The 20,578-nt window shown below is 46.0% G+C and overlaps 1 protein-coding gene across 2 annotated transcripts in view; it reads left to right on the top strand.

Moving 5' to 3' along the window:
• PIP4K2A (phosphatidylinositol-5-phosphate 4-kinase type 2 alpha) overlaps positions 1–16,002 on the top strand; it is a 159,562-nt gene extending 143,560 nt beyond the window's left edge. For both annotated transcript variants that reach the window (XM_069458822.1, XM_069458821.1), the window contains 4 exons: positions 1,149–1,262; positions 9,243–9,486; positions 11,027–11,130; positions 13,816–16,002. In XM_069458822.1, the coding sequence (XP_069314923.1) occupies positions 1,149–1,262; positions 9,243–9,486; positions 11,027–11,130; positions 13,816–13,896 (543 nt within the window). In that variant the 3' untranslated portion in view covers positions 13,897–16,002. The remainder of the gene's footprint in view (positions 1–1,148; positions 1,263–9,242; positions 9,487–11,026; positions 11,131–13,815) is intronic.
• Positions 16,003–20,578: the final 4,576 nt, after the last annotated feature.

Here is a 20,578-nt window from a genome sequence, read left to right as displayed (position 1 = left end):
GCGTATTTTATAAAATAAGAGGGGAAAGTACACTGTTGAAACATTTGGAATGGTTCGGTAAACATGCTCCAGGAGTTTTCTTTTTATTGCTCTGAATACGGAGGGGAGTGGAACAGTGTGGGGGCCAGGAAGATATATTGTTTCCTTGGATTATTTTTTTTCATTTGGTTCACACTTATGGAAAAGAGGACCATTCAGGATTCACTAATATACAAAGAAAGGCAATGTATTACATTGGATCCCTTTCAACGGAAAGAAATAAGCTATGGTTAGCTGAAGGCGGGGAAGATCCATTCGTCTTGAGCTCTCCTAGAAAGCAAGTTGGGTGACATTAAATAGAATAATCCACACTATTTTAAAACGATGTGCCTATATTATCCTATATGTTGCAGCATAGAAGTTTTTTCTGCTCATAACCCGTTTTGATAGTCACTGGTTACTTTGTGTTGGTCGGCGTCAGTGCGGTTACTTGCTAGCTCACCCTCTTGTCATTTGGAAGGGGTAGAACTTCTCATCTTACTATATATTACGTTAAGGAGAAGACTTTTTTTTTCCTTGTACATTGTCCAGATGAGAAGAGAATTTCCTTCTTGGTGGAGTGGTGGATAGGAAGGTTTGGAAGGGCGGACAGTTCACCTCTGGGCACGTGTTCTCCTCGACTGAGAAAGTCGATAGGATTACAGACGAGGCTTCTGTAAGACGAGATAACATGTTATTTGTAACGTGAACCCAGCGGAGTCTACCCAAAAGTGGAGGGACGGATGGATGGATTTGGGTTGTACCAGCAAGAAAATTGAGGGTTCCTGGCAAAGTACTCTAAGAATACAAATTCTATACTTAGACAACTTCTTGTAAGACAGTGAGTGAATCTAAGAAAGCAGTCAGGTTCATTCCTATGGAAAACATGAAATGTGTTACAAAAAAGCCTTCTACCATGGGGTTTGTCTAACCTCCATTCCTTGTGGGAAGGCTTCCAAGACGGCCTGGCTCGCCGGTGCCCCCTTGTGGTACTAAGGTCGCCTCCCATCTCACTGCCTTGGGTGAGACCCTGCAGTGGACCGACCCTTCAACGTCCAGGGTCGGAAGGGGTGCGTCATTTTTAAATTTTGCTCAAGCTTCTTTCTCATTCTTTTTCTTGTTCGTTTTAGGCCAAAGAACTGCCAACTTTGAAGGATAATGATTTCATTAATAAGGGCCAAAAAATCTATATTGATGATAACAACAAAAAGGTGTTCTTGGAAAAACTGAAAAAGGATGTTGAGGTAAGAACCGTCAATATAAAGGAAAACTCCATTGTACAAATGTCAACGGGGTTTTTAAACCATCTGTTTAAATCTGCAACCAAAGCAGATACATCTATAAATATGTCCATGTATGGATTAGAACCTATGTTATCAAACCCAGGTATCAACAGGTACACCTCATATATCACATGATCTGGTTTAAAGAAGAAACGGGGCATCCCAGCAGCCCTCTCGTTTAGGTGACAAACACAGGAAAGCACCTGGTGTGTATCCCCCTGGGATTCCCGGGGTGTTTGTGGGTCGGACGCCTGTGACCACTGGCCTGTCCCCGGCAGCCGGAGCTTGGGAGAGGCACAGCGAGTCCCAGGCTGTGTCAGACAGCGGAGCACGTCGGAAACAAACGTTCAGTCACTGTTAGAGCGTTGGCATTTTTCCCTCTAAACCACATCTCAGTGTCGGTAAACACAGCCTCGGTGGCTCAATGCTTTAATATTTCCACGAGCTGCTGCAAAGGTGTCACGAGGCCCTGCGAGACGGATCCATCCTGGGACCAGTATGACAGGGTCGTGGGGAGGGAGGTGAGAGCCAAGACGCTGGGTTCCACTGGGCTTTTAGTCTCCAATGAAGGCATTTTCTTTGTAAACGCTATTTTGTTTAAAGCATACCTTTTCCTATCCTTGTGCTCATTAGAAAGGCACAGCCGCTTTCCCATCCGATTTCCTCATTTAATTCTTTTAGAAATAAACTTAGGAAAAAAAGGTTATTTAGAGGGGGCAATTTGTTGAGTTACAAGATAATATAGAGGAATTCTAATTTAGGCAATTACTAAACTATGTTTTTCTCGGCTATTACTTTAATTCGTGTCTGTATGCTTCTATTTATTTATTTATTTATTTTTGAGACAGAGTCTTGTCACCCTGGCTAGGCTAGAGTGCAGTGGTGTCATCACAGCTCACTGCATCCTCAAACTCCTTGGCCCAAGCCATCCTCCTGCCTCAGCCTCCTACGGAGCTGGGACTATAGGTGCATGCCACCACACCTGGCTAATTTTTCTATTTTTAGTTGAGAGGGGGTCTGTCTCGCTCTTGCTCAGGCTGGTCTTGATCTCCTGAGCTCAAGCGAAATTCCTGCCTCAGCCTCCCAGAGTGCTAGGATTACAGGTATGAGCCACCATACCTGGCCTGTACACTTTTTTTTAAAACTTTGAAATACTGTTCTCCCCACATACCAATGCAGATCTACTTAGAGGCTTTGTGCAAAGATTTTCCTTTTATGTCATTAAATAAGAAAAAATTAAAATGACTAGAGCCGAAGAGTGAATGTCATACGTTTGATTATATGCTCCACGAAGGCAGAAGCAATATAATTTCCTTTTTAATCTTTTAATAGCCCTTTATATTGTAAGACAGATTGACCAAGTTAGTTTCTTTTTTTAGATCATAAATTATTTTAATAAAATATTTTACATTATTTTATCCTTCATGGTATACATGCTTGGATTAGAATCTAAATATTGGTTCTTTGTGAAGAGTTCAAGTGTCTAAACAAACAGAAATGTAGATACAAGTGTTCGCTTTTATCATGTAACATTTTTCTCCTTTAAGGAACCTTAAGTTTTTCCTAAGTTGTCTGTGGTTATTATTAAAATGTATACTAGTTACGCATTTCCTCCTTACTTTGGGATCAGTTTGATCTAACTGATAATTAAGTACCCTAGGTAAACATCCTCTCTTTTGTATTTTTATTGCTTAATCCAGCAAATCTTTGATACTGAGAATAACAGTTTTATTAATAGCAATTATGGTAAGTAACCCTTAGGGTTATCTGTGACCTGCCAAAAAAAAATTTTTCTTTTGTTTGCTGTACATCACTATGACATTTAGACTCCAGAAATAATGTAACTCAAGCAGTTCAAATTTACAGCTGAATTACCTAAAAATCCTCTTGGCCTTTTGTTGTCTCTAATAATGCTGCCGATTAGAGGATTCGATAGTCTAATCCCATACATGGCTTTAGCACTTAGCTATTTTGTTGAAATGGAAGGAAGGCATAAAGCATTCTTTCATTTAAAAATATTCTCAATGGCTGGTAACAGTGTCTTTAGTTTTGAAATTCATGCAGAAGCATCATTAAATTTTTAAGCAGGTAATTATGGTGAAGTAGCTTGACATCTGATCTCGATAATGAGGCTAGAGTTTAATCTAGTTTTCTTTTTTCATCAGTTCCATGCTTTCCGATTTAACCGACTGGCCTGTTAGAGTTTGACTGCAGTTTTTTCATTGTTGTTATTGTTTTTTCCTTAAAGTAGAAGATCCGAGTTTCTTATAGCTCAATAAATCAATTTTTTTGTTAGGGAAAAAAAAAAAAAAAAAGAAAGAATTTTCATTTGATATTCTAGTTGCTTTCTTCCTATAATTGAAATCCTGTTCTACTATTCATATGTCATGCGGGGTACTGTAGTCCAGATAGCTTTGCATGTAACTAGACGTATGTGTGTCTTTTTCTGCAAAAAAAAAAAAAAAAAAAAAAAAAAAGAGTGCTCTATGGTGACAGAAGGCACTTTTCCTCCTGCCCAGCTTGTCACCAACTCTGATCATCACCCCCCTAGAGTCAACCCCGACGTCTCTGCTCACTGACTCACACTGAGATCCCAGCGTCCGCACTGTGCTCTCCCTGGGGTGTCCAGGAACACCCCTGCCACAGGGCATCTTGACCATCTCAGGTTTACAGTCCCTCAACCATGGAGATGGATGAGAGGGGACAGGGCGGTGGGAGTACTGGGGGCGGTGGCACTTAATGTTCACAGAGCGCATCGAGCCTCACTCCGTCCCTTGTGGCCATATCTCGTCATTCTCAAAACAACTCCTTGAGGGTGGAACTGTTATTATTCCAGTTGGAATAAACTGAGCCCAGAGATGCTATGTAATTTGCTCAAAGGCACACAGCTTCTAAATCCCGACGAGGGTTTGAGGCCCTAAGACACAACGCTTCTAACTACCCTGACGTAAAATGTAAGTTAAATATGTTTGTGAGAGAGCACAGTTGGGACTGGTTTCTGATAAATGCATGAAAGGAAGATGATTATCATTTTTATCATTTTTAACAAGTGGTAAAATGTAACCATTTAACAGGGCTGACTGGAATTTTAACCCTACTTCACAGATATGTTGGCAAGTGGTGATTCAGAAGAACAATGTGTTAGTCAAGTTAGCATATAAAGTGAATTTGAACCCGTTGTGAAGGATAGCTTATTAATTGCTCCCTTGCCACATAGTTTTCAGAGCATTTTATGACCGGACTTGTAAAGATCTTGAGGAAGATGCTAGCTCAAAGATTTGTCACAGCAAGGACTTAATGATTAAGGAATCAGATGAGATGAAGAGATCCAGCTGGGTATTCATTGAGAAGTTGGAAAAGAAAAAAAAAGCAGAGGACCTAAAGATTGAAAAATCTTCATGCTTTGAAATCTTTCGTACTTAAAAAATAAACATTTGAGCTTAAAGGGATGAACCATAAGAAAGCAAATATATCCCGATTCTTACTCTGTTGTCTAAAAATCCTCCTCCTCCTCTGGTCTTCCCTCGCACGGGTAAACCTCCAGTCCACAGCAGCGACGGGCAGTGGTGATACCCAACCAGAATTTTCTCTAACAAAATCCTCAGATTTATTGCCACACTTTAATCCACTCTGCCTCAGAAGAGATTTAAAATACCATGTGTGAAGATTTGAGCTAGTGAGTCAACAGGCTTCTCCCTCTCCTTGGCCGACCAACTCCAACCCGTTTAAATTTGCATATTGATGAACAAAAGGCTATGACCATATCAAAACAACACTGACAGTTATAATCACACCTTCCACTGCCATGTGTAAGACACCATATTCTTTGCCTCGGCCCTTCTGCACCGCTGCGAGGCAAGGGGTGTTGTCCCATTTTATAGGTAGAATGACTGAGGCTCGGAGAGATGAACTCATCCAGGCACAGAGCTAGTGAGTGAGACAAATGAGACTTGATCTCCCCTCTGACTCCCGTACTGTTTCTCAACATTAGCTGATACTTTAATTAAAGAAGAAATAGGTCAACCTTGTCAGCAAAACCTATACTTTTTAAAAAGTTTCCGGTTTAATATTGTTTTCTTTGCATTGATAATGTGACATAGTCCGAGGGAAATTTCCTATTGGAATAGCATTTTAGAATCAATAGGTCATCATGTAATATTTAATTTAAAAAATCTTTTAACTAGTTAAAAAGCTGAAAACCTTCTATAAATGAGGAGAAACTTATGGCTAATTTTGGCCCTTAGAATAGAGGGAAGGGATTTCTGGAATTTTGTTCCATCTTTATTTTGTTTTATTTTAAAACCTATACTCTGTGCTGTCCTTGGTCTTTTCCATTTCCACCTGTCTCGTAGGTGTGAAGACATGGGTAAGACCCATTGGGACTGCAGCTGGTTTCCCCGATCTTCCTGGGTCGTCAGAACAGCTTCGCACCCAGAGACGCGTTTTCCGTTTCCCCGATGGGTTGCAGGTCACCCTGGGCCCTGACCACACCTGTACTTCCTCCTCACCGCAAGGCCGACCGCAGGCCTGAGACCCAGGGGACTTGCTCCGGACTCGGGGGCAGACGGGGGCCGGGGACCCACCCCCAGTCGGCTCCCCCCTTCCTTGTCTGACCTTTGGCAAGTTAATCAATCACAGGCAGCCCCCGACTTTTGTAAATAAAGCACACTTGAAAGGGTCTTTGAAGGTCAAAACCATCTGAAGGTCAAACAGCGGACCCCCTCCCTGTTAAGGATTCTGTCCCGGAGGAGAGCACAGATACATCGTAGATGGTCTCATTGTGCTCCCTTCCCACAGGCCATGCCGCTTGCGGTCTCCAACAGAGGTTTTCTGTTGTTGGTTTCTTTATTCTTTGGAGTATTTGAGAGACGTTACTCAAATACTGCAGCAAAACGAATGCACAGCTGAGCCAGGTGTCACCGAGGAGTCGCGGCACCGTAAGTGCCCGGACTCGGGGATGTGCTGCCCTGAGCAGGTGCCCTGAGCCCATGGGTCCAGTCGGAGCTACCTGGGCATCAGGGAGACGTCCAGGAAGGGGGCGGAGCTGGCTTCAAGTCTGGGTCGCGGTGGATGGGGACAAACTCTCCTGGCCTCCTGGGCTGGGGGAGTTTTGTTTCTGCCGTGTGACAAATGCGCCACCTCTGAAAATCTCAAGCATGATCTAATTTGCGTTTTGAAAACATCTTCCCTTTCCAGAGGATTGGAGGGGGAGGTTCCGGCAGCACCCAGGCTTTGTGTCTTCACGGGAACCTTCTAGGTGCCCAGAGGGAGTGGGGACAGGTGAGAGGTGGCCCTTCCCTGCCACTGCTCCAGCTGAGCAGGGCCCCTCCTGGCTCCGTCCCCGCTGCCCACCACCCCCAGCTTGTGCGCACTCTGCCACCTGGCACCCTGGGTCTCCCGCACTACTGGACCCCCAACCCCCGAGGGGCTTACAGGAGCGGGGATGGGGGCCAGGGAGGTCCTAGACCCAGGGAGCAGGGCTAAGCCCCGGGCTAGGTGTTGGGGGGCAGCGGAGGAGACAAGACCCAGACCCAGTTCTCCAGGGGCCCAGAGGCTCTGGAACAGCAGGTGGGGCCATCGGGAACCAGCCACCCCTCCTGAAGGCCGGAAGCTCTGACAGGGTACTTCTAATGCAGCGTTTTCCAAATGTGCTTCCAGACCCTAGGCCCCCAGGGTGTTCTGGAAGGGGAAGCAGGTTCCATGATCATAGCGGTACGAGGTGTGTTACTAGCTGTGTAATCCTCTGGACACCCTCAGAGCTGAGTGACGTGAGGCGGCCTCCTCTTCGGAAGCCCATGGATTTTGTTTAAGAAGTTTGGGACAAGTTGCTTTGATGTAGCCTCCACAGGTAGCGTGATACAGCGCAAAGAACACAGGTTTGAACACGGCCCTGAACTCACCCCTCCTTGGCTTTGAACCCTTGTGTTCTCTTTTGCTTTCTGAGCCCGTCTCTGCTCCCGTGGACACCCTGACACCAGCCTTGAGCCCGGTCAGCTGTCTTGGCACCCCACGGGGCTCAGTTCTCTCCCACCCCCATGGGCCCACCTAAAGCAGGGCGGGTATAGAGATCCAGCTTCCTGGCCGACAGGACTGTGTCGGTACAGGGTCCTCTCAAACAGCCACAGTGCTGAGCTTCTCTGCCAGCTCAGCGGGGGAAGACGCCCCCACGAACATGTCCCTGGCCACGTGCACCCTGAAGTCCGGCCTCTGCCACGATTCCAGGGGAGGATGAACAGTCTTTGACCGCTAGAAAGGAAGCCTGGTTGAGGGAGGTAGAAATGGACAGTTGGTTCTCGCGATTGTGCAATGCGGGGGAGTTTGGGGAAAGGCCTATTCCTGGAGGAACAGCAGCCTCCTCCCTCCCCGAGGCCCAGAACACGGAATCGGAGCGTGGCGGTGAGCAGGAGCTCCGCGCTGTTTAGATGAGCGGTTTCCCTCTATCTATTTTTAAATAAACAGGTTTCTCCCACCTTGCTTAAACATCTGAATATGATCTGTTGTCATTTCTTTTTTCTGAGCTCAAAATAAGTGGGGAAGTTTCAGTGGGCCCTGGGGGATTCGTGGTGAGAAGGGGACGGAGTGGGAGCTGGGGAAGGGGTGACAGGCAGAGCAGGTGGGGGGCTAATGGCAGGTTAAAGGCCTCCAGGAACACGGGGGAGAACACCCAAGCAGGCCTGAGGCCAGAGGTCCTCTCCTTGTCCGCAAAGGGACGTGGCTTCTCTCAGCTCCGAGGCGGAGCTACTTCCCAGCAGGTTCAGGAGAAAGAAATGGCTCTGCAGGTCTTGGCACGTGGGTTTCGTTTTTAGCCAGAACTTCAAGCCCTATCATTTCATCTGCTTGCCCCTTACGTAAGCAAGTTCACGCCCTGAATTCTATCGAGTAGCCCAGAGGCCGGTCGGGTGCCGTTGCATCATCGAGCAAGGGTGGCACCGAGTTCTCCAAGAGTCAGGGCCACACACCGTCTGGGACCCGCGCCCAGGGTCAGGCAGGACGGGCTGCTGCGCGGAGCCAGCCAGCTCGAGGGTCAGGGAGCCGCAGCTCCAGCCAGCAGATGGGCTGCCACAGTTTGCACTCAGCGACACCATCCACATTTTAATGGTTCCATTAGAAAATTGCGCTAAAAGTCACATATCTGGGTTCATCTACTTAAAAATAAGAAAAAAAATCATGATCAGAAAAGTCAAAAAAGAACCTGGCGAATAGGAGCAGTAGCCAGGCGCTCAGAGCCAGGTCTTGCGCCCCGTTTTATTCTAGCGGTGGCTGGACCGGGAAAGGAGGGGAGGCAGGACAGGGGTCCTGAAAGCGCGGTGCCTTGTGGAAAGCAAAGCCCCTTCAGCATCTTGCGACCCCTACTTCCATCAGGAGGATACCAGACCAGGACGGGGCCACACTCCTCACCAGGGCGTCCACACAATGCCTTAGCTGGGGGATTGGGACCTTTGGCCCTTTGCTTATTTGTGACAGATGACATAATGATCTCTCAGGCGTGCGCAGAATGTCACAGTGCTTTCCCCAAACCATTCTGAGAGGTTGTGCTGGACGCTACATGGGAGGCCCCCCAGTTTCCCCATTAGCCAGTCTGAATCGTTGGGAGAAACCTGCTCTTCCCTTTCTCCCCATCGCATTCGTGCCAGACGTGCTCTCGGCTCTTTGGTGTAATCCAGCCGCCCTGTGACAGATGCACGCCTCTCGGCACCCAGCCCGGCACGGGGGCCGGTGGTGCGGCTAACACAGGCTCTGAGCCAGGCTGACGTGTGAGGCTGCATTTGCAGCCAGAGAAACGGCCCGGGACTGCGACAGCGTCGTGACCGAGAGCTCCCCTGGCCGAGCTGGCCACCCTCACGGCCTTCCCTTCTGTGTTGTGCTGTCCTGGGCTTGTCTTCTCTGCATCTCGGCTTTGATGTTTAAGGTGTGACTGACCCTGTCGCCTCCTCCCTCCAGTTTCTTGCCCAGCTAAAGCTCATGGACTACAGCCTGCTGGTGGGGATCCACGACGTGGAGCGAGCTGAACAGGAGGAGGTGGAGTGCGAGGAGAACGAGGGGGAGGAGGAGGGGGAGAGCGACGGCACCCACCCGGTCGGGACCCCTCCAGACAGCCCCGGGAACACGCTCAACAGCTCGCCGCCCTTGGCTCCCGGAGAGTTCGATCCAAACATCGACGTCTACGGAATTAAGTGCCATGAAAGTAAGCTTAGTTACTGTGGATGCTTTTTGCATATGGAATGGTGTGATTTTTGCATTGTTCCCTACCGGTCCTGTTAACCCTGGTTCCAAGTGCCCTGCCCTGTTAAGACTCACTCTCCGGAGTCCAAATAGATGGATTGAGGAACAAGAATGTTAATTGTAGCTGATCTCAGATGCTGAAACGTAATGTGATCAGGTCCTTGAATTTTGTGATGTTGAGGGAATAGAACGAAACCACAACTGCTTTATATGTACAACACACACATACATATACACACCCTCATATAGATAACACATGTAAGAAGTATTTTCAAGTATAATTTTTTCCTGGTTATCTTCTAAGTCAAAAGCATCAAGAATCTATGCTGAGCTGGGCGCACATCTGTGGTCCACTGTGACCCTCAGGTGGCCGTCTTGTAGGGCAGGCATGTCTTCACCACCAGCCCTTTCCCTCCCTGGGGCATGAGGCCAGGCCCCTGTGTGGAGCGAGAATCTGATTTACGGCTGTGTCTGTATCTGCCTTTCTCCCCACACAGAAGGGTCTGTGGCCCTCTTATCTGGAGCCTGATCAATCTTATCCTCAATATCCAGGTGATTGGATAGTCACGATATTTGCAGGAATATTGCATTCTACCTTAGCTATGTATCTATAAAAAATATATGTACTAGTGATATAATAAAATCAACCTCTTGTTTTTTTGAGTAATAAAAAGTGGTGTTCATCAGTACTAAAAAAAAAAAAAAAAATCTCAGATGGCCCAAGGGTTTGAGTTGTATTTTGGCCGGGCGCTGTGGCTCACGCCTGTAATCCTAGCACTCTGGGAGGCCAAGGCGGGCAGATCGTTTGAGCTCCGGAGTTCGAGACCAGCCTGATCAAGAGCGAGACCCCGTCTCCTCTAAAAATAGAAAGAAACTAGCTAGACAACTAAAAATGTGTTTTATTCTATTTCTGTTTTGCTCACCAAAGTTGTTTCTTCAACACAGAAAATTAGATACACTCAAATGTATTTTTCTTACTGTTGAAACAGCGTATTTTTGGAAACATAGAGAAAGTAGATATTGGAGGTGATATAGGCCTTTATCCAGGTCTAATACTGTATCCAATGAGAATTATTAACAGTACATCAAATGGTAGAAAAGGATTAATAAGCCTAATTAGTTCTACTTGTTTTATATTTTAAAATGGCATTTTTCTTTACACCAAAGCAGTACATAATCATTAAAGAAATTGCAGACTAACAAAAAATAAAAATAAAACACTCAACCTTACCATTAGGCCTCCACTGTTAATAACGTGAGGTTATAACGTTTATGGGATTTTCGGGGGGTGAGGTCGGTTTGCTTTTGTAAATTGGAAGAGGATTGGGTACAGAGAGGCAAGCTGTCTATGTGGTCGGGCTGCGCGGGAGTTGTGTGGGATTTATTTCCAACCCCATGTGGCCGATTCCCTCACTCCAGCCTCACTTCTCCTTCCCTCGGCAGCTCGTGCTGTCCCCAGTGCTGGCATCTGTCCCATGATCACTGCTCTCCTCTCTTTACAGACTCTCCCAGGAAGGAGGTGTACTTCATGGCCATTATTGACATCCTTACTCATTATGATGCAAAAAAGAAAGCTGCCCACGCTGCAAAAACTGTTAAACATGGCGTGAGTATCTCCAGTTTCTCTCCTCCTCCCTCTCCCGGGTCCTGGAAGTTTTCTGTAATGCAGGGACCACTCCTTTCTACAGAGCTGTTAAAGCCCTCTGGTGATGCCTGTCCCCGCGGGGGGCATGTTCTTAGTGCAAGACTCAGAGCCTGCAAATGCCAAATGCTCGTCTCTGCCCTTACCCAGACTCTCTCTGGCTTCTGGTGCATCTCTTTTCACACACTGGTTTTTTTTGTTGTTGGGTTTTTTTTTTTTTTGGTTTTTTTTTTGTGAGGCAAGATCTCGCATTGTCACCCAGCCTAGAGTACAGTGCTGCGATCACAGTGCACTGCAACCTCAAACAATCCTCCTGCCTCAGCCTCCCAAGTAGCTGGAACTACAAGCACATGCCACCACACCTGACTAATTTTCCTATTTTTTGTAGAGATGGGATCTCCCTATGTTGTCCAGGCTGGTCTCGAACTCCTGGCCTCAAGTGACCCTCCTCCTCTGCCTCCCAAAGTCCTGGGATCACAGGCCTGAGCCACCGCACCTGGCCATATGCTGCGGATACTCATAGCCACGTGCATCACTAGAATATTATACAAATTCTCTTTTGTTTGAAAAAACGTTTCAGAGATCAAAGTGCTAAAGATAGTTAAGTGTTTTAATGTGAAATATTCAGAACTGAAGCACCATGCTCTGCTTAGGACACTTCCAAAATATACTGGATTATAGTTCTTTTCTTGAAGTAAGTTGTATTTTTTCCTACTATAGAAGTCTTTTGAGTGAAGATCACAGTTTTGTAGTATTAATTCCTCACCCTTACTGGGCTTGCTCCGAGTCCTCTCTGCTCTGGGCGTTGGGTAACTTGGTGAAGCCCCAGGACAAGCCTGGGAGGGAGATGCTCGGGGGCCCCCTTTTGTCAGTTGAAGAAACTGAGGACGGCGGCTTCAGCGGGGACGGCCCGGGGTCCCGCACCTAGGAGGGCGTAGAGAAGGGGTCCCACCCCCACCGCACCCCAAACCCAGCCCGCCTCCCGTTCTGCCAGCGAACCCCTCCTGCCTGGCTGACTTTACGGTTCTCCGAGTGTCCGTTTCATGCTTGTACTGTGGTTTGGCTTCCCAGAGGTACCAAAGGCCACAGAGCCCGTCCCACACAGATGAACTTGTGCCCCAGCTTGTACAGACTGTAGACAGGACCAAGATATACTAGGACCAACAAAGTCACTTAAAGGCTCTGCTGCTTTTTTTTTTTAAAAATGGAAACCATATTCCATTTGCCACAGAAACACTTTGGTCACATTGTTTACAGCTATGGCTTTCCTTGGGCGTGCAGAGCACAGACCAGGCCTCCCCCGGCCGGCTGGGGGCGCCAGCGTGTCCGTCGGCGCTCACCCGACGGTTGGTGTCGGAACCTCCCGAGCACCGTTTTTGAACTGTGTCCGTGCCAGACGCACTGCCCTCTTCCCCTGGTTCCCAGTCCAGTTCGGGAGGTCGAGGGAGGGGTCTGCAGAAGGCCCCGGGGTAATTCTGGGCCCCACCCCCTGCTTGAAAACCCCGAGTGTGTTGCAAAGACAACTGGGTGCAGTCCCTGTTTCGCCTTTCCCACTCGTGTGCCCTGGAGGGGACACTCTTGGAGCACAGTTCCCTCGGCAGTTACAGGGTCCCCATGCCTTGCTGATGGGGCTTTATGGGGGGAACCCATGAGATGACTAGGCCGAACGCTGGGCAGGTGCTTTGCAAAGGTTTGTCCCCGTATGATACGGTGCATGAAATTGGAGTGTTCTGTAGCCAGCGCGGCAAAGGAATGTGTTTTGTTGGGCTGCTGTCCGGGACCTTTCTCTGCCTTCAAGGCCTGGACTCCTCTGTAGAGGTCCCAGCAGCCCAGGCCTGGAAATTACAAGTTCCCCCATGAACATGGGTGTCTAAGTCACCTGGTGACTTAGTACAATGCCGGTCCTGCCCTTCGCAGCTCAGGCAACCGGCTTGGGAGTCCCTCGCGTGTGCTGGCCAGCACTGCGCGTCTAAGCATGGAAATTCCCCCGCTAGACGTCTGCAGGGGGCCGGGCTCGGCTCTGCGAAGAGGGAACACTGGCTCCCCTGTGCCCTGCTGGAGAGAGCCCCTGCCCCCGTGGAGGGGACGCAGCCAGCAGTGCTGTGTCCCACCTGGGTGTGGTGCTGAGCAGCCTGTCGCTGCTGTTGTCACCCCTCGTTTTGAGCACTGAACCGCTTAAACTAAGGGGCTGCTAAAAAATTAACCCAATCCTTAAATTGTTGCTGTCAAGGTTTCCTATTCGCCAAATGTTGTTGTTTATGTCATTCTCAAGGTGTCTTCAGTCTGCCTTCTTGACAAGTAAAAGCATTGTCCCCGTGGCTTCTAAATGATTCTGCTGTCTGATAGGAACATCCCAAACATAGCTAATTTCATTTTTTTTTTTAAGTTGCCACAGCCGTGGTGTTTGAGGTCATAGCATCTGGTGCTCTTCCACCCTTGGCCTCATATTCCAACACAGATTCGTAAGAACCTTGAGCACTCAGCCACAGTAGCCAAGGTACTTCGAGTTCTGTTTTAAGCGGCTGCGTAGGTCTGAGAATGACTCGCTGTATTTTCAGCTGCAACTGGAAATCGCTGTAGCTAATCGAGCAGGAACCTGGGCAAATCATCAACGTTGTATCAGTATTTCCTTTCTTTCCACCTGCCCAGGCTGGTGCGGAGATCTCAACCGTGAACCCAGAGCAGTATTCAAAGCGCTTTTTGGACTTTATCGGCCACATCTTGACGTAACCTCCCGTGTAGCCACGGACGGACACGAGCGTGGGACGGACGGAGGTGGCTTCGGTGTAGGAAAAACGAAAACCAAACTCAGTGAAGCACTCGTCTTGCAGGAAGCAAACTTTCTTGTTTACATCTGCAGGCCAAGATGACCGATTTGGGGGCTACTCGCTTTACAGCTACCTGATACTTCCCAGCATCGTTCTAGCTATTTCTGACTCGTGTGCGTGTGCGCGGGTGTGTGTGCGTGTGCATCTTAAAGTAATTAATTAAAACCGGTCAGCTTCGGTCAGAACATGTTGCAACAAAAACCCCGATTCAAGCTGTGGGCGGATGAATGAGAGGAATGGATGAATGGACGCACACACGTGGGGGGAGGGAGAGAAGGAAATGCATGTCGGAGCGACCCTGTTGGCATCACGTGGTAAACTGTGGATCAGTTTATTGTTTTGAGTTGGAAAGATGAGAGACAGTATTCATAATAATAATGAAGATAATAATAACGATGATAAATAATAATGGTGATGATTGAAAGGAAGGAAACAACTGCGAATGTTACACTTCTGCCCTCCCACAGACACTCCTTAATAGTTGTCACCCGAGACCCTGGCACTGGACGGAAGAATGCTGGCGTCTCCGAGTGTACTGGTTCAGGGTTCTGTCCCTAACAGTGTCCCTTCCTCCACCAAGAAGCTGATGTCCCAGTGACTCTGTCTATACATTTTCACCTCAGTACATACGTCCAGGAAAACTGCTTACTTCTCTTTTCTTGCCTGGAGCCTCTTCATCGTTACACCCTTAAGTTGCAATATAGGAATTAATGCTACAAAGTCAAAATAATGCTTACCCAAAAAGCGCATAGTTTGGGGCAATGGTATCTACATCTCCCACCGCGGGGAGGATGAGCCAAGTGTTCTCACTCCCAATTCTCCCGTCACCGAATACAGATCTGAATTATGTTTAGGTTCCCCCATCGTCAACGGTGGGATTTTGTTATGAATCATCCCTTTAACTGAAACCCTCAGTTTTTACTGTTTACATTTTAGGAAAACAGGGATATTTTTGAATCTAAAAATTTAATGTACAGCATGTGATTTCTGAAGTTTACATGTAAAGTCATTTTACAGCGTAGGGGAAATAATGTTTGTCATATTTTGGGATGTACCCTGCAGTCATGTTTCTGAGTGAATGTTTTAGTCAAAGCACCTGGTAGACTGTCTTTTACAATAAAAAGGATTGTTTTGTTTCCTGCAGATGTGCATTTATCAACCTGATGATTTTTTAAGAAGCGATTTAAACCCAAATCTGATTATGTAAGTTCATTGCCCTGAACTGTGCTGATTGTTTTTAATCAAGGTGTAGATTTCCAACGTAGATCACATATCTACCAACTTTCCCGCATTTTCCAAAAGGCGTCAAGCTAAACTATTAGACTTGCTTAGAGTAGGTATATATGCTGTGCTAAAGCTGTGCCTTTGAAATTCTTTAAGATGTGAGATGATTTTTGTAAGCAGTTTCAGAAAAGGAAAAAAAAAAAAAAATCCACCCTTTAATTATTAAGCTCAACAAATCCCCCTGCCATACTGCCTTTTCCAGAAACTTCACTTCAGGCTGTCCAGATTGCAGTTGTGCCCAGTGTATGTGGACTTATATTCACAGAATCTTCGGGAGCCAGCAGCAGCGCCATCCCTACTATCTACTGACTTTAGGTAGATTTGTTATCCTCAACTGGTGATGGTAACACCACTGTAACATAATTGTACAAATTCGTATTTTATGTATTTAAATTAATGGATACTGTGATTTGGTTCCCCTCCCTCCCCGCCAACATTAATCCTGGCATCAAATCAGTTTTAACGTCCTGAAGTTCTGTGGTTTCTTTGACCCAAGACTACAAACAAGACCCTGATTGTAAGGATAAGGTACACATGCATTATTTGAGTAACTGTTTCCTTTGTGGCCAATCTGTATATGCTTTTAGAGGTTTACAAAATGCTTTTATTTTTGTCTGTAACAGTCTTCTGTCATCTGTTTCTGTTGATAAACTATTTGGACAGAATGAGGAAGTTTGCCTTGTATCTCCTAGTGCTAACAAATACACTCCAGTCATGAGCCGGGCTTTACAAAATAAAGCACTTTGATGACTCACAAGGTGAATTCTTTGTTCCTGTCTCAATTACTTGTGTTTCTCTCTGTTGCAAACAAATTTTACATATTTCGTATTGAGAGCGTCTTTAGTTAATCCTTGAGGAAGCAAAATTGAATCTTTTTAGTTTGTAAAGCCTTGCCGTCCATCTGTCAACTATTTTATCAATCAATAATGGAAACTTCCATAACAAAGTTGACTTATTCCAAGGTGAACAAGCTGGGGCGGAGGGGGGGAATCTTCTTCAATGAATACCCTATAAAGTCTTATTTTGAGTTTTGATCAACCTTAGTTCTGTGTGCGTCAGTATTTTTTTGAAACTTCGTTGGGATATCCTTGATGGATGGACGACTTTTTTATGGCGTTCCACTTGGTGCCAGGTTAACAAACATAGCTTTAGCACTTGCTTTGAAAACTCGTATTTGTTCTGATTGTTAGAGAATCATTTAAGCAGAATGCACAAGTCACATTGCTTGTGTGCAGTTTGGTTCACCAGGAACGTTAGGTGAATGCAGGAGACTGCACCTAGCTCAACTGAGCTACGTGGGGACACAAAAGATACCCACATTTCCAACACCCACCAGCACCTCAGCTCACCGCGCTGGTGATGACTCACACTCGTCCGTATCTGGAGTTAGAACTTTCCACCTGACATCAGATCAGCTTCCTCCACTTTGCAACAACCCAAGAGCCACCACCCTTGTGACGCCTGCAACCACAGGCATGCCTCAGATCTTTTGCAAGGTAACTTGTCTCATTTATTTTGCTATTTTTATATTTCCAAACCATATAGCATGTTTAAAACTGTGCTACTATTTTTGCTGGGTTCCTTTTTAATGTGTAACTGATAAAGTTTCAGGGTATTGTGCCCCAATCCCATTTTTACCATAAGCTCTGTTTTCCACTGTACGGTTTTGCCTAGAACAGTGATTTCTAGGAACATGTATGTTGCATTATTGCGAAATTGACTGGCAGAGAACTTTAATTCCATTTTTATGTGTGTGTGTGGATGGTTACCCATTCATTTTGATTGTTTAAGTTTCTGGATTGAATCCCAGAAAATTCGTTACGAAGTTGGTATGAAGCATTAACCGTTAATGCAATACTTTTGGAAATAGTGGTTCAGGGTCAAGTGCAAGAGATTAGGAACTATGTGCAATGAGGTGGTAATGTACACAGTGTAGAAATAAATGTGTATGAGGAGGACCAGAGGTTGCACGTAGAATTTATACTCTTTGGAACCCTTGACATCAGTGGACTCCGAAGGCCCTCAACACCACTGCTCTTAGCCTTTCTAGGAATTTTTCATTAGCACAAAATCAGTGATCATACAGACTACTGTACATGTACATCCTTCTTCTGGCTCTCAAAATAACTGGCAATTCCTTCGTCTATCCCCATCGTCTTTAATAACATTTTATTCAGCCTCAATCACACAATGTGAAAATCACCATATTAAAAACATAAAAATTATTCTTCCCTAAAGGGCAGAAACTCTGCTTTTTTAATTCCTATGCTCAGCAGTCACCTGCATAGCCTTGTTGAGCCACTGGCCAACCTGCCTTTGCTCTCTTCTTTTTAGTATTCTGAACAAGTATCTTTAAATAGTCAAGATATCAAAGAGGAGCTCATAGTAAAATGGCCCAGAGGACCACTGATGGTCCCAGGAAAATTACAGTCGATAACCTAGTGATCACTGAAAGTTCTTTCATAAAATCTTGAGGAATAGATTATCTAAATTGAATGCAATTGATCTAAGTTGAATGACCTTCCGGAGTTTGTTATAGTTATGTTTTGGGGATTCTGTGAAAATCCTGCCAAAAGGCAGTTAAATGCCATAGTTTGTCATTTTTCTCACTCTTAAAAACTGTTTCGTTTAATTTCATGGGAGAGGGAACAAAGGATTAGAATTCCCCCGAGTCCACTGTGATCAATCGGTGTTCCATAGAATCCCACACTTGTAGCTGGAGGAGGTGTTACAGATGAGAAACCCTTGGCCCAGAGAAGCCAAGTGACTTGTCTGAGGTCACAGGGCAGTTAGTGGCAAAACTGGAGTTAGAGCTCGGCTCTCTGCCCCAGCTCCAGGGGAAAGTTGAATGCCCGAGCAGTGGACGTAGGACCTTCCAGGGATCCAGGACCTGACCCATCCCCCCAATGAGGGTCCATTTTCCTGTCCTTTCCTCTTAGTCCAACAGTTTGTTTTATTTTTTACTGTCACTTGATTTTTTATGTCAGGGTCTCACTGGGGAATCTGAAAATATTCATAGACTTACTGAATGCAGTCTCTGGATGTGGAACTTGGAAATCTGTCGTTTGAATATGCTTCCTGGGTGCTTTGGAGCAATGGCCAGGTTTGGAACACACTGTCTTAAGTGGTTAACCCCTCCTACTGATCACTAATTTTAAATATTTACTTATAATCTTTCTCTCTCTCTGCCCAGAAAAGACAGGGCAGTAAGTCACAGGGCCAGGTCTTCAGCCGGCTCATCCAACAGCAAAGATTCTTTGTACTTCATCACACCCCCTTCTACTTTCAAATTTCACAAAATACAAGATATTCTATTCGATTTCCTCCCATTTAATGCATGTGAAGTCAAACTGCTTACTGCAAGTTTGGACTTCATCCGATTTAGGACAATCATCTATTTGTCTTGCCTTGTTAATAAGCTTTTGTTGAAACCTGTTACCTTCTGAGAACCACCTCGTGGTTTCCCCAGAGACCAGATGAACGTATTCTGCCTAACACTAATCTAGGTGTTGCTGTGAAGGTATGTTTTTAAGATGCATTTTAAGTCTATGATCAATTTACTTTTACTAAGGGAAATTATTTTAGATAATCTGGGTGGGCCTGGTACAATCAGTTAAAAGGCACTTGTTTTTGCAGGATCCTTAATTTTCACTATTTCCTTTCTTCCTTTTAATGGCACATCTCCAGTACATACTGTCCCTCCCCTGTAGAGCCGAGGTTCCCCCGAAGTAATATTTCCTCCTTTCCTGCACACTTTTCAGCAGCTTTGCTGTAGCCAGTGCTATGATTTACCAAGTCTTGGCTTGCATTTAATATTTTATGGTGGACTTTCTCTTTCTGGTGGTGTCTTTTTTCTGTCCTCTGCACCCCTTATTCTTTTTTTTTGTTTGTTTAAATTGATTCTATTAAGCTTCCTCTCCCCTGCTCTCTACACCACAGCCTTGCAGGGAGGGGTGGGCAATGGGAGCTCTCTTGGCATTTGGTTTGTTTTCTTACCTTCCAGGTCATTTGAGAGTCCTGCTATTCTTTGTCTCCTAATACAGTTCAAGGTCTGGGCCGTGTGTAGTTTTCATTTGCTTTCCTTGTTGGATTTATGGGGATTTTTGGAGGATAAGTGGGAATATTCAGCATTAAGTAGCTACCATTGTCCTTCCTATGGAAGTTCCAACTGAGCTTTAAATGTTGTGGTTCCTCAGGGCATGGACCTGGGTCCTCTAGTCAATCTCAACTACCGTCATAGGTCCAGTTTGCAACTAAACCTCATTAACTCTTACATCGCCTGCACGCATCACTCCTTTAAGATCCAAAATTTTCGCCACTTTCCTGTTCAACCTCTTCACTTAGACATTTCAAGGCCCTTAAAATCCCAAGACCCTGCAATACTGAACTAAATGTACACTATTATCGCTCCCAAATCTATTGTTCCTCCAGTTTTTCTTATCTTCTCCCCATCCATACAGGTAATATAAGCCACAATCTTGGGAGTTGTTGCTGTCTGACCTCAATACCATCACACCCCCCTTACATCCAAAAATATCATGGCCTCCTAATTCTCCCTCCTAAATATCCTTGAAATCCATCACTTCCCTCCGTGTCCACCATCTTGTTTAAGCACCCAAAGTCCATTCAGTGACTCAAGCCAGAAACTCATCTCTTCCCTCACTACCAGATTCGGTCCATTAGCAAGTCCTGCCGGCTGCTCCTTCGCAATATCTCATTCCATCCACCTGTCTATTTCATGGTTACCAGGCCGGCCCAGGCCGCCGTCATCTCTCCCCGAGTGTCCTCTTGCAAAAAGGTTTATTCCCCTCTTCCTGAAAGGTCAATCAAAACAGGCCACTCACATATTTAAAACCTTTTAAGGGCTTCCCACAGTGCTTAGAATAAAATCCACACTCCCTGCATGACCTGCCAGGCCTTAAATTGTCTGCCTGTGTCCCAGATTTTATTTACCGTTCTCCCAGCAGCCCCCTGTGTGCTCCAGCTACACCTGATTTATGGCCGTTTCTCCAACAAGCCACGTTCTTCCCTACCTAGGGCCACTCTCTTCCTGCAGACGGCAAAGTCCTTCCCTGAGAGCATAACGTGACTCATTTCTCTCCACACTGAACAACCCTGGGAGATGCAGGCTCTTCCATGATTCTCTACCATCATACTCTGTTTATCTCCATGAGAATCCATCTCGTGGTCTGTCATTTCTTTCATGTGTGATTTGCTTATTTATTTTCATTTTTTTGGATGTTCCCTGCAGTCAGGCAGAGGCGCAGGTGCTGTGGGTGCACCTGGGCCGGGCGTGCAGC

This window comes from Eulemur rufifrons, chromosome 25 (genome assembly GCF_041146395.1).
Source record: "Eulemur rufifrons isolate Redbay chromosome 25, OSU_ERuf_1, whole genome shotgun sequence".
NCBI classification, from domain to species: Eukaryota; Metazoa; Chordata; class Mammalia; order Primates; family Lemuridae; genus Eulemur; species Eulemur rufifrons.
The sequence above is the reverse complement of the archived record's forward strand: the minus strand, read 5'-3'. Positions and strand labels throughout refer to the sequence as shown.